The sequence below is a fragment of the Hyla sarda genome, chromosome 3 (assembly GCF_029499605.1).
Source record: "Hyla sarda isolate aHylSar1 chromosome 3, aHylSar1.hap1, whole genome shotgun sequence".
NCBI classification, from domain to species: Eukaryota; Metazoa; Chordata; class Amphibia; order Anura; family Hylidae; genus Hyla; species Hyla sarda.
The window spans coordinates 411,703,458-411,716,125 of NC_079191.1; the positions used below are offsets into that span (position 1 = coordinate 411,703,458).

General features: G+C 46.1%; 1 protein-coding gene across 4 annotated transcripts in view; it reads left to right on the top strand.

The window, feature by feature from the left end:
- UBR2 (ubiquitin protein ligase E3 component n-recognin 2) overlaps positions 1-12,668 on the top strand; it is a 133,079-nt gene that overhangs the window by 31,897 nt on the left and 88,514 nt on the right. For all 4 annotated transcript variants that reach the window (XM_056568189.1, XM_056568190.1, XM_056568192.1 and 1 more), the window contains exons 3-8: positions 4,088-4,166; positions 5,010-5,120; positions 7,209-7,339; positions 8,636-8,774; positions 8,942-9,004; positions 12,467-12,587. In XM_056568189.1, the coding sequence (XP_056424164.1) occupies positions 4,088-4,166; positions 5,010-5,120; positions 7,209-7,339; positions 8,636-8,774; positions 8,942-9,004; positions 12,467-12,587 (644 nt within the window). The remainder of the gene's footprint in view (positions 1-4,087; positions 4,167-5,009; positions 5,121-7,208; positions 7,340-8,635; positions 8,775-8,941; positions 9,005-12,466; positions 12,588-12,668) is intronic.

The window sequence follows — 12,668 nt, forward strand, 5'->3', positions numbered from 1 at the left end:
TTTTCAATGTCCTCTGGCGTTCAATTCTCATGTCCAGACCTGCTTCAAGGAGTGGCGCATGCTGCCCCTCCTTATCGTTCCCCTTCTTCCCCTTGGGACTTACACTTGGTCTTAGGCGCTCCTTTTGAACCTCTCTGGGACATTCCTCTTCGCCTCCTTCCCTGGAAGGTGGGTTCCTTATTGCTCTTCCTCGGTTAGGAGGGGGTCAGAGCTGGCAGCTCTCTCCTGCCGTTCTCCCTTTCTGGATGTTTACCAGGAAAAGTTGTTTTCAGTCCAGGTCCGTCCTTCTTGAGATGGTTTCGACTTTTTCATCTCAATGAGGACATTGTCCTGCCGTCCTTTTTGTCCGGTTCCTTCTCGTACCAGGGAGCGTTTGCCCCACAAACTTGTTGTGGTGAGGACTGTTTGGACTTACCTCTGTCACCTTTTCCTTTCGGCAGCGTGACTGTTTTTCCGGAAGGTTGTCGTTCAGGACAACCTGCTTCTATGGCCACCATTTTTCGGTGGATCCGGTCTGCTATTTCGGAATCTTGCTGCTGCAAATGGAAGATCCCACCCTTCAGGGTTTTGGCTCATTACACCCGTTTTTTGGGGCATCCTGGGCTCTCCGCTACGTGGCTTCTGCCTCGCAGTTCTGTAAAGCGTCCACGTGGTCGTTTTTGCACACTTTCACAAGGTCCTACCAGATTCATACCTTTGCATCAGCTGATGCTCCTCTGAGCCGTAAGGCGTTGCAGGCGGCGGTGGTCCAGCTGTCCACCTGACTGATTTCCTTACCCGCCCAAGGGACGGCTTTGGTACGTCCCACGGTCTGTGTCCCGCAATGAAGCCGATAGAGAAAAGGAGATTTTTATGCTTACCATACCATCTCTTTCTCGAAGGATCCATTGGGGGACACAGCTCCCACTCTTTTTTTCTGGTGTTCCTATTTCAATTATCTGTCCGAGAGTGTGTTCAGTTACCTTTTCTTCTGGTTGCTCGGACAGTTTGTGGTTTTTTTCTCTTGACCTGTCGGTCTTCTCCTATTGCTCTGGGACTAAAACTGATTACCTCAGGTGCCTGTGGGTGGGTATACCCTGCTGGGAGCCGACTTTCTTGTTGCCATAGTGTTAGCCTCCTAGAGACAGCAGCATACACCCATGGTCTGTGTCCCCCAATGGATCCTTCGAGAAAGAGATTTTACGGTAAGCATAAAAATCTCCTTTTTCCTCTGGAGTACCCCTTTAAACCGCAGCTTGGCACAGGATAGACCCTTAATTAAAAGTCCCGTATTAGACAGCAGTATTCTAGACACAGAAAATGATGGTGTATGTGACAGCACTTTGTGATTCACTGGCAGGACCCCCACCAATTCTGAGAAAAAGGGGGGTGATTCAAACTTTTATTAAGGAAGTGGTTAAATCACTTTTATTAACTTTTATATTACACAATAGGGGACTATTACGTGCAATCTTCAGATTAGGGCCCTCCCACAGTCCTCTCAGCTGATCAGGACACCGCGGTTTCGATCAGCACCGCTGAGCAGCCGGGAAGCGTTTAACATTTTAAATGCTGCAATCAACTTTGATGGTGACATCTAAGGGGTTAATGCCAGGCATCACCTTAATTGATGATGTCCGGCATTAGCCGCACGTCATAGAAGGGGAGTGGGACATGGGCGTACCGGTACCTCGACATTAAAATACAAAAAAACTAAAAATGGCTGCGTCATTAAAGGGGTACTCCGGCGGAGAACTTTTTATTTAATTTTTTTTAAATCAACTGGTGCCATAAAGTTAAAGGGGTAGTCCAGCTCTGAAAAACTATCTCCTATCCTAAGGATAGGGGCTAAGTTTCAGATCGCAGGGGTCCTACCGCTGGGGCCCCCCCGCGATCTCCTGTACGGGGCCCCGGCTCGCTGGCCAGATAGCGGGTGTCGACCACCGCATGAAGCGGACACGCCCCTCAATACATCGCTATGGCAGAGCCGGAGATTGCCGAAGGCAGCGCTCTGGCTCTGCCATAGAGTTGTATTGAGGGGGGCATGTCAGCCGCCGCTTCGTGCGGTAGTAAACACGCCCCTTTCCCTCGGGCTGCCGGGGCCCCGTACAGGAGATCGCGGGAGCCCCAGTGGTCTGACACCCCCCTCCCCCCCCCCCGCGATCTGAAACTTATCCCCTATCCTTAGGATAGGGGATAAGTTGTTGAGCACTGGATATCTTCTTTAAACAGATTTGTAAATTACTTCTAGTAAAAAAATCTTAATCCTTCCAGTACTTATTAGCTGCTGAATACTACAGAGGAAATTCTTTACTTTTTGGAACACAGTGCTCTCTGCTGACATCTCTGTCCATTTTAAGAACTCTCCAGAGTAGGAGAAAATCCCCATAGCAAACATATGCTGCTCTGGACAGTTCCTAAAATGGACAGAGATGTCAGCAGAGAGCACTGTGTTCCAAAAAGAAAATAATTTCCTCTGTAGTATTCAGCAGCTAATAAGTACTAGAAGGATTAAGAATTTTTAATAGAAGTCATTTACAAATCTGTTTAACTTTCTGGCACCAGTTAGTTTTTTTATTTATTTAGTTTTATTTTTTTAAATAAAGTTTTCCAGTGGAGTACTCCTTTAAGGGGGTAAAAAGTGAGCAGGTGCTTGCCCCCATCTGAGTTACATATCAGCCGCTCCTGTAGTTTCTTCTTTTCTTATTATTCTCAGCCGTCTTTCAATAAACAAGATGATTGTAGCAAACAGGAAATTGACTCAGAGCGGCTTTAGCTATGACCCAATTTACAGTTTGGTGTGAACAGAGAAAGAGCGTGTAGCTTCCCGTCATATATATATATATATATATATATATATTAATGCGATTCTCACCTCATCTACCCCGATCAGCCTGAGAAAGTCGAAATGTCCAAAAATAACCTCTAGTGAGATCTGGTTTGATGTTCTGCTAGATCTTCCACTAACCTGCTGGCAAAGGACAACTAAATCCCCACAGTCTACATCAGTGTTTTCCAAACAGTGTTTCTCCTGCTGTTGCAAAACTACAACTCCCAGCATGCCCGGACAGCCTTCGGCTGTCCGGACATGCTGGGAGTTGTAGCTTTGCAACAGCTGGAGACACACTCTTTTGAAAACTCTGGTCTACATGTGTGCCCCTGGACTCTTCTAGTACTTTTGTAACGCAGATATGCTTTTGTGCTGTCCATAGAGCAATGGTGGCCACCCAGTCATGTCATGGGGGTCTCATAGTCATCTATGTCACATCCAGACAGAGGTTGGCAAGTGGGTAAGCACCCACATCCATATGACATTTATTCATATATTTTGCTTAGAAATTAGTTTTATTTTTTTTGTTTTTTGTTTTTTTTGTGTGTGTGTGTGTGTGGGGGGGGGGGGGTTAAAAAAGCCTTCCAAACTGTGGTAAGGGGTAGGGAACGCAACACTCCAGTATATGGAAAAGTATCGATGGATAAACTTACAAAACCATTAAGCGTCCTGCTCAAGAGTTTTCATGGCAGCCAACTTTAAAGGGGGTACTCCGGTGGAAAACATTTATTTTTTATTTCTTTTTTAACATCTGGTGACAGAAAGTTAAACAGATTTGTAAATGACTTCTATTAAAAAAAAATCTTTCCCCTTCCAGTACTTATTAGCAGCTGTATGCTACAGGAGGAAATTCTTTTCTTTTTGAATTTCTTTTTTTGTCTTGTCCACAGTGCTCTCTGCTGACACCCGATGCCCGTATCAGGAACTGTCCAGATCAGGAGAAAATCCCCATAGCAAACCTATGCTGCTCTGGACAGTTCCTGACATGGACATCAGGTGTCAGCAGAGAGCACTGTGGACAAGACAAAAAAGAAATTCAAAAAGAAAAGAATTTCCTCCTGTAGCATACAGCTGCTAAAAAGCGCTGGAAGGGTAAAGATTTTTTTAATAGAAGTAATTTACAAATATGTTTAACTTTCTGGCACCAGTTGATTTAAAAAAAATAAAAAAATGTTTTCCACTGGAGTACCCCTTTAATATTGTGACATAAACAATGTTGCTGCATTCACTAGAGGAATAATGTTGTGGTGTAATCATTTTGTTTCTTTTTCCTAACAGAGATTGTGCAGTGGATCCAACATGCGTCTTGTGCATGGAGTGTTTTCTGGGAAGTGTTCACAGGGAGCACCGCTACAGGGTTAGTACTTTGTGCTGAATAATACATTGTACGCACTACATTATATTCACTAAGGAATGTCTTTACCCATGTGAGGCCTTGCTTTATACTGCAGCTTGGCACAGGATAGACCCTTAATTGAAAGTCCCGTATTAGACACCATTAGTCTAGACACAGAAAATGATGGTGTATGTGACAGCACTTTGTGATTGACTGGCAGGACCCCCACCAATTCTGAGAGAGAATGGACCAAAGTGTTGCTTCATTTTTAAAGCGTGCCCGTCAGATCCCAAAATGTTTTTAACATATCACTCAGTACCTAATCCTGACCATGCATATCTAATTTTTATGTGTCTAGCGCCTTTATTTTTATTTTTTATTGCACTTTTAATTTAGCTCACTAATCTGAATTCCTCTTAAAGGGAAGGGGGCGTGGCCTCACTGTCCAGGTCTCCGCCCCCTCCCTCATTATGCTGTCTGCTCACATCTCCCCTAGCATTAGCAAAACTACAACTCCCAGCTTGTCCTCACTGACATTAGCGGGACACAAGCTGACAGGGGGAGGATTTTTCCTCCAGCTCTGAGCCCTGCACTCACAGCTGTCAATCAAGGAAGTGTGTCCATGACATAGGTGATGACTCATGGACACAGCAGGACTAGTATGTGTCCAAGCAGGCAGGGGGGGGGGGGAGCAGTTGTTTGACTGGCTTTTTCAGTATGAAATACTGAAAATTTTCTAAAGAGAGCAATTGCAAAAACAATTGGTTATAAATGCTTTACAACATATCAAAAGTTTTTGTATCTGACAGTGCCCATTTAAATCTTTGATGTCTTCTGATCTATACTTTTTCCCTTGTACCACAGATGACCACATCAGGAGGAGGAGGCTTCTGTGATTGTGGTGATGCTGAAGCGTGGAAAGAAGGCCCCTACTGCCAGAAGCATGGCCTTAATATTTCGGAAAATGAGACTGAGGTAAGGATGATATGTCCTTATTTACAGGGATGTACCTATACCAGTATCGGTATCAGGACTGATGCCACCCATTTGCTTGAGTACTTGTACTCGTGCAAATGTTACCGATACCTGAACAGCTGATAGGCCGTTCCCGTGCAGCGGCGACGGATCTCATGTTCCACCTCATCAGTGTGGGGGCAGCTGCTCTCGTTCAGTGGGTCCCAGCTGATCGGCATGGGGGCGAGACTTCTGTGCAGCCACGGCTCCCAAGTCCCTGAGGTTGCCTAGTACTGGGAGCTACAGCCACTTCCTCTCAGTGTTCTATGGTGCATCCACATGGGAAGGAGCAATAAGAGCAGGCAGGTATGCTGCATGAAATGGAGGAGAAATTCACTTAATTTCTCTCCATTTCATGTTCAGTCAGTGAAAAGTCCTTAAATAAGGGGGGAGAATGGGTATGTGGGGGAAAATGGACATATGAAGGGGGGTGCAAATGAGGGGAATGGGCATATATAGGGGAGATTGAGCATATAAAAGGAATGGCTATATGAATTTCATATGCCCATTCCCCCTCATATCGCCCCCTCCCACCCATTCCCCTGATTTTATGAGGGTAATGGGTATTTGAAATGAGGGGAATAGCTATGATAAAATGGAGAGGATTTCACCATTTGTTTATTATACTGCAATCACACATTGAATCACAATTTTTTCCATGTGTTATTTATTGTATTTTTATAATAGATGCTGGTAATTGGTATCGGTGAGTTCTTGAATAAAAGTATCGGTACTTGTACTCAGTCTTAAAAAAGTGGTATCAGGACATCCCTATTCACTGTTTATTCCTCAATGATTGTCATGGGATTTTCTTTGCTTAAAAAATAGGGGCACATCAAGTGGGTCTGGCTTGTCCTCACAGCCCTGCTAGGCAATGCATAGGTTTTGGGAATAATTTTGAGACATCAGTCACTAGTTGTAGAGAATCTTATACTGTATAAACTACATGCATACAGCACATGATAATACAGTGGAAACTGTTAACCTGGCACTTCATTCAAACTGCAGTGGCTTTCAGGATAACTACTCCCCATCCTTCACTATAGGGGAAGGTCCCAGAGATGGCATCTGGCATTTATGGCAAATGTGACGGTGCTGATGATCATAGTCACGTAGTTACATAGCTAGTGCAGTTAATAAAAAGACACTTGTCCAATAAGTTCAGCCAAGAAGGGGAGAAGGTTAATGAAGGGGAGGGGATGCTGCTATATTTCTACATACGTATTAATGTTATTTAATGCATGTGTAGAACTGTAGCATCACGTTCCTCTCCCCTTCATCCACCCATACCCCTTTCCTTCATCCAACTTCTCCCCATAGTAAGGCTGGAATACCCCTTACCTCCCTTGGCATTTTTTGCCATACATTTATGGTACTGGCGCTATGCATTTAGGACCCAACAATATAAATGTACATAATGGGGATTTCCCAGGCTCAGAAGCTCGTTGTGCACTGCATGGGGTGTGTGTGTGCCAGAAGCAGGGCCTACGTAGGGTCCTCTCCGTTTTCAGCTAGGATGCTCTGTTTAGGGAGTACCCTGCATTGCTACCTGAGAACCCTGGCACATAGCCACACAATGGCGAGGATTTTGCCCCCGTGCACATAGCCTTTATCATTGAAAGAAATCAGAATGTATAAAAAGGTACACACAATAGATAAGCTGATAAACAGATTATCTTGCATAGTGAATTCCATAGCAAAAAATGAACTACCATGTCCCAGAAAAAAATGTCGAGTGAAATGGAAAAAAAAAAAAGATCCATTAATCTGGTATCTGTGTTATAGTACTCACCTGCCAAATTATCAGGTTGTTTATGCCACATGCTAAATATTGTAAGAACAAAACACCTGCTCAGGACCCCCCCCCCCCCCATAATGCAGAGCAGGTTTTGGCAGACCAGACACAACTGTTCTCCTTTTCATCTCCCCAAACAAGCTTTATTGTACTCTAGATGCTCAATGTGGTAACACATTCATTATCTTGTTTTTGATATGCATGTCATCTTTAAAAATAAGACATACTTGCTCTTTTTCCCCCTCTTTTAACAGGATCCTCTTATCAACCTGTCAGAGGACATGGTGGCAAGGGCTTACAACATATTTGCCATCATGTTCCAGTACACAGTGGATATACTAACATGGGAAAAAGAAAATGAGCTGCCTCCAGGACTGGAGCATACGTAAGTAATACATTATATAGAATTTTGTTAAATAACGGCAAATATCCTGCAGGAGTTTTTTTCAGAAGTATGTCCATAGCATTGTACATAAAAAAGAAACCTTTACTCACCTCTAGCTCTCCTACGGTGCCTCCGGTGTCCTGCTCAGATCCTAGATGCGGTCTTTTTCCTGCTTCTGGGAATTGACAGTCACGCTCAGCTAATTGCCAGCTGCAGCGATGCCATTCCATGGCCTGCAATAGGCTGAGCGGCAGTGTTATGTAACGGGCCCAGGCCTGTTTCATGACACTGCCGCTCAGTGTATAACTGGCCTAGACCAAACATCGCTGTGGCCGGCAATAAGCTGACCACTGTGTGACTTTTCAGGCTCCAGAATGCAGAAGACGACCGGGGATGAAGGACTGGAGACAGATATCGGCGGCATTGGTGGAGCGGCAGAAGGTGAGTTAAGGTTTATTATTTTTGTTGGTGCCGTCTGGGCAGAATGGAAAAAAAAAAACATAACCTTTTTTAATGTTTTCCCAAGATGTACAATATATAAAAAGTTTCTGATAATAACAGTGCCAATTTAATTTACCAAAAGTTACCCCTTACCCCAGAAAAAATGCAGAAAAAGTCTTGAAACTAGAGGTCTCCTTTTCCTGCTATATTTTGTCCACTCCCTGCTGTTAGGCTCATTCTGTCTCAAGTGACAGCTAGATCGGTGCAGAACACAGGGGGTGGGGGCTATATGACTACAAGCTGAGACTGTCTGCCTGCTCAATATGATCCACATTGCTCCTGAGATAAATCAAGGCTTCCCTCTTATCTTTCACCATCCATAAAGCTCAAGGCAATTGTCTCATACTCCTGTATGTTCACATTGTTTCATCCAGCCGCCCCCCCTATCCTTTAGCTTTTCGGCAGCAGTTTAATGTTAAGTGTAACCCCTTCCTTGCTGTACTGCTGCCATTTCCTTCCTTTTTGTTCACATAGCACGAACAAGTGCATTAGTAATCCCTTCCCCCCCCCCCCCCCCCCCCCACATGCCATCTAAAGTGCTGCTCTGTGTATCTCTGGCGCTCCCATAGAGAATGCATGTAGCACGTCCCTTCCCTGTTATCCAAGCAGAGGGGAGTTTTCGGACCCCATTCTGGCGGGAGGGGGGGGGGGAGACAACACTGTGCAGGATAATAACAATCTTTAAAACAGTCACATTATAAAGTAATTGACAGTATAAATTGTGATCACTCAACTATAAATGAAGATATCCTGCTTTATATTAGGTAAGCCAACACGGTTTTCTATTTTCCACAGGGAGAAAGAAGACAACTATTACTGCATGCTTTTTAATGATGAAGTCCATACCTACGAGCAGGTTATCTACACTCTGCAAAAAGCTGTGAACTGTAGCCAGAAAGAAGCCATTAGCTTTGCAACAACTGTGGATCGAGATGTAAGTATTTTATTTTTTTTAAATGTGTTGCATGTGAAAAGTTTAATTCGAGACATTCTGTTCCAAAATGGAGCACGAGATGTACGAGAAACATTCCAAAGGGACTTCATAAGACAATCCCTATTCTGTGGTCACAAAAAAAAGTAAAATAATATTCTTGTCTTTAGGGGCGGCGATCGGTGCTGTACGGCAGTTTCCAAAGCTGTGATCAAGCAAAATCTGTTATAGTGGTGAGTGTGAAGTTTTTGTAGGTATATAAAATATAAAACATTGATGTACAAGTTCAAGGGAAGTGATGCTTTTTATGTATCTGTGAGAAAAAGTCACTACATGTGGATGACAAGTGCATGTCCTATAGAAGATAGCGCATATGCGACTGACATGTGCGCTCGGGACAAGGAGCGGGCGCCATTACAGATCCTTCTCGGCCTGTCTTTAGCTCCGCCCACAGGGCTGTCGGAGCTCTTCTGAGGCGCGAGATAGCCTCCAATCAGTGCCGTGGGCGCGATTTTCCTACACTAGCTGCACGGAGCCGTTCTCCTCACTGCAGCTGCCAGGGGACACAGACTAGGGCGAGAAAGTTCCTGTCTTTTTTTTCTCATAATGTCTGTACCCAGAGCTGTTCCTCCCTCTAAACAGAAACCTGGAACGTCAGTGACTTATTTTGTCTGTAAGCACTGTAGTACCAAAATGCCTGGCTCTACCGAGCCCACTTGCCCTGCCTGCTCCACTGCTCCCCCAGACCCCCTGTTAACCTCTGATGCTTTTTCGGTTCCGGTGGGTTCAGCTGCTCCACCAGCCTGGGTTTCTTCCCTGACCCAGTATATGGCTGACGAGACCCAAGTCTCCCGTTCGGTGGCTGAAGCCTCCCGGGAAGTGGTGTCCGCCTTGAAGGGGTCTTCCCTGCGCAGGGCCTCTGAGAGGGCGTGCTCCTCGTCTCCACATACTTCACGCTCTCACAAGCGTACTAGGGGTGCCTCGTCTGACTCTTCCATGGAGTCTTCAGATATACGTGAGTGTTCCCCCCCCCCCCTCCGTCATCTGGGCACAAACGTCGCTCCTCCACCTGACTCAGAGGACTGCTCGGACTCAATTGCAACGGTGAACTCATTGGTGACAGCCATAAGAGAGACCTTTCACTTAGAAGGACCCCGGATCTTCGGATGTCAATCCAGGAGTATCCTTTCATCGTGCTAAGCCAGCACCTCAAAGGTTCAGCTCTCACGCTGACTTTGACGACATTCTGGAATCTGTATGGAAACATCCAGACAAGAGGTTCCCGGGAATCAAGACGATTCAAGAACATTATCCATTTGACAAGGACTTTGTCACTAAGGTGGTTTCCCCTCCCTCAGTGGATCCACCAATCTCCCGGATCTCTAAGGCGACTATACTGCCTCTGGCAGATGCCGCTGCCTTCAAGGATCCCACGGACAAGAAGATAGAATCCTTAGCGAAGTTTGCCTCTGAAGCAGCTGGCTCTTCTCTTCTTCCCATCTTCGCCTCGACATGGGTGTCCAAGGCCCTGTCGGAGTGGTGCCAAAAGCTCCATCAGGATATCTTAGCAGGATCCCCCTCAGAGGATCTATCTGCTCTGGCTCTCCAATGCTCTAAAACTGGGGACAAACATCTGGCGCTTCTGTCAGGGGTCCGCTCCCTTCGGACCCAGGTCTCAGTCCCCATCCGCACATGTATGGAAGTCCTGGGTCGAATGGTGGCAACTATGGAGGCCGTACCCTTTGCCCAGTTTCATTACCGCCCCCTTCAACTGGCGATTCTCTCTCGATGGAACAGGTCTCCTTTCCCTCGATCGTCAGATTGTTCTCCCTCGCAGGGTCCGTCAGTCTCTGCTCTGGTGGCTCCGCTCCCCCCTTCTTCTCCAAGGGCGGTTATTTCTTCCCCTTCACTGGCAGGTTGTTACAACGGATGCCAGCCTGTCGGGCTGGGGCGGCGGGTTCAGGGATTGGACAGTTCAGGGACTCTGGTCTCCCCGAGAGACCCTTCTTCCGATAAACATATTGGAATTACAGGCGATTCTTCTTTGTCTTCTTCATTGGGAGTCCCGTCTTCAGTCCCGTCCTGTCCGCGTACATAAATCGACAGGGCGGCACTCGCAGCTCGGCAGCCATGGCCGAGGTGTCCAAGATTCTCACCTGGACGGAAAGCAAGGTTACGGCCATTTCGGCGATTCACATTCCGGGAGTGCTCAACTGGGAAGCGGACTTCCTCAGTCGGTCCTCACCCTACCCCGGCGAGTGGTCTTTAAATCCAGAGGTCTTCGCGCAACTTTGCGACCTCTGGGGCATTCCGGACGTGGACCTCTTCGCGTCCCGGCACAATCGGAAGATCCTTCCTTTTGTGTCCAATTCCCGGGACCCTCAGGCTCTGGCCGTGGACGCCCTAGTGATACCTTGGGCGGGGTTTGACCTACCCTATCTGTTCCCTCCCCTTCCGCTCCTTCAGAGGGTGCTGAGGAAGCTAAAGCAGAGGACATCCCCACCATTCTGGTAGCTCCAGATTGGCCCCGAAGGTCGTGGTACGCCGACGTAGTCAGGCTCCTGGACGACGTTCCACTGCGCCTGGTCGTCTTTGCACACTTTTTCGAGGTTCTACCAAGTTCATACTTTCGCATCGGCTGATGCCAGTCTGGTTTGTAAAGTGTTGCAGGTGGCAGTGGATCGGCCGTCTGCCTGACTGCTTATCTGCCCACCCAAGGGACGGCTTTGATACGTCCCACGGTCTGTGTCCCCCAATGTAGCCAATAGAGAAAAGGAGATTTTTGTTTACTTACCGTATGTTTTTTCTTCTGGTTCTCGGACAGTTTGGGGTTTTTCTTTGACCTGTTGGTCTCCTCCTATTGCTCTGGAACTTAAACTGATGAGCTCAGGGTCTGAAGGCGGTATATCCTGCTGGGAGGAGCTGACTTTTTTTATTACCATAGTGTCACACCTCCTAGAGACAGCAGCATACACCCATGGTCTGTGTCCCCCAATGGTTCCTCAGAGAAAGAGATTTTACTGTAAGTAAACAAAAATCTCCTTTTTACATATAGTCATTACTCCAATAATATAGCCAGTTAGTAAGGAATAGATGCAGTGAATGTGTCACCTAGTATTATTTTAAAGTGTACCTGTAATATCTCATAAAAAAAACAATGTTCACTTTTCTTACTCACTAGGTAATGCAGATTCTTTACATTACTTATGTGTCTAGCTTCTGTATTTGGCTCACAAATCCCTCCGTTCTGCTGCTCACTCATTCTGACATCCACTGCTGAGGAAGGGGTGTGTCCGAGACAAGCACTGAGCCGCCCTCACTCACCATGCATTCACTTCCCTATGAGTCTGCTGAGCTGTGCTGGGTCTTTTCATCCAGTCACTGCAGGCTGCTCTGTAACCCCTTCTCTGTTTTCATGCTGCAGTCTGATAGGACAGGAGTGAGCACAGAGGAGTGCTAGTCCCGTCCTTACTTCCTGGACTTTGCCCCCAGCCTGTGCTTTAGCTGGGACATAGATGATGCTGCAGCCAGACAGCATTTGGTTCTGGATGGTATAGAGACACCTAGTGGTCTTTTTTATAAGCCAAGATTTCTATAAAAAGGAAATATAAAAACTTGTGGCTTTTATGTTTGCTTGTTCTACTGTCAGCTCACAATTGTTTGATTTCACTGATCTGGTTATCTTTTGTTTTTAGAGAAACACCAGTCGCCAGACCAAACCTCTTAAGGTCCAAGTCATGCATTCAGCAATTGTTGCCCACCAGTCATTTGGACTAAGAATCCTCAGCTGGCTCGGACAGATTATTGGTTACTCAGGTAATGTAATACTTATGGCATCTACAAATCCATTGTACTGTCCCTTAGAAGCAATGAAGAACAACAGCTAGGTACAGTGTT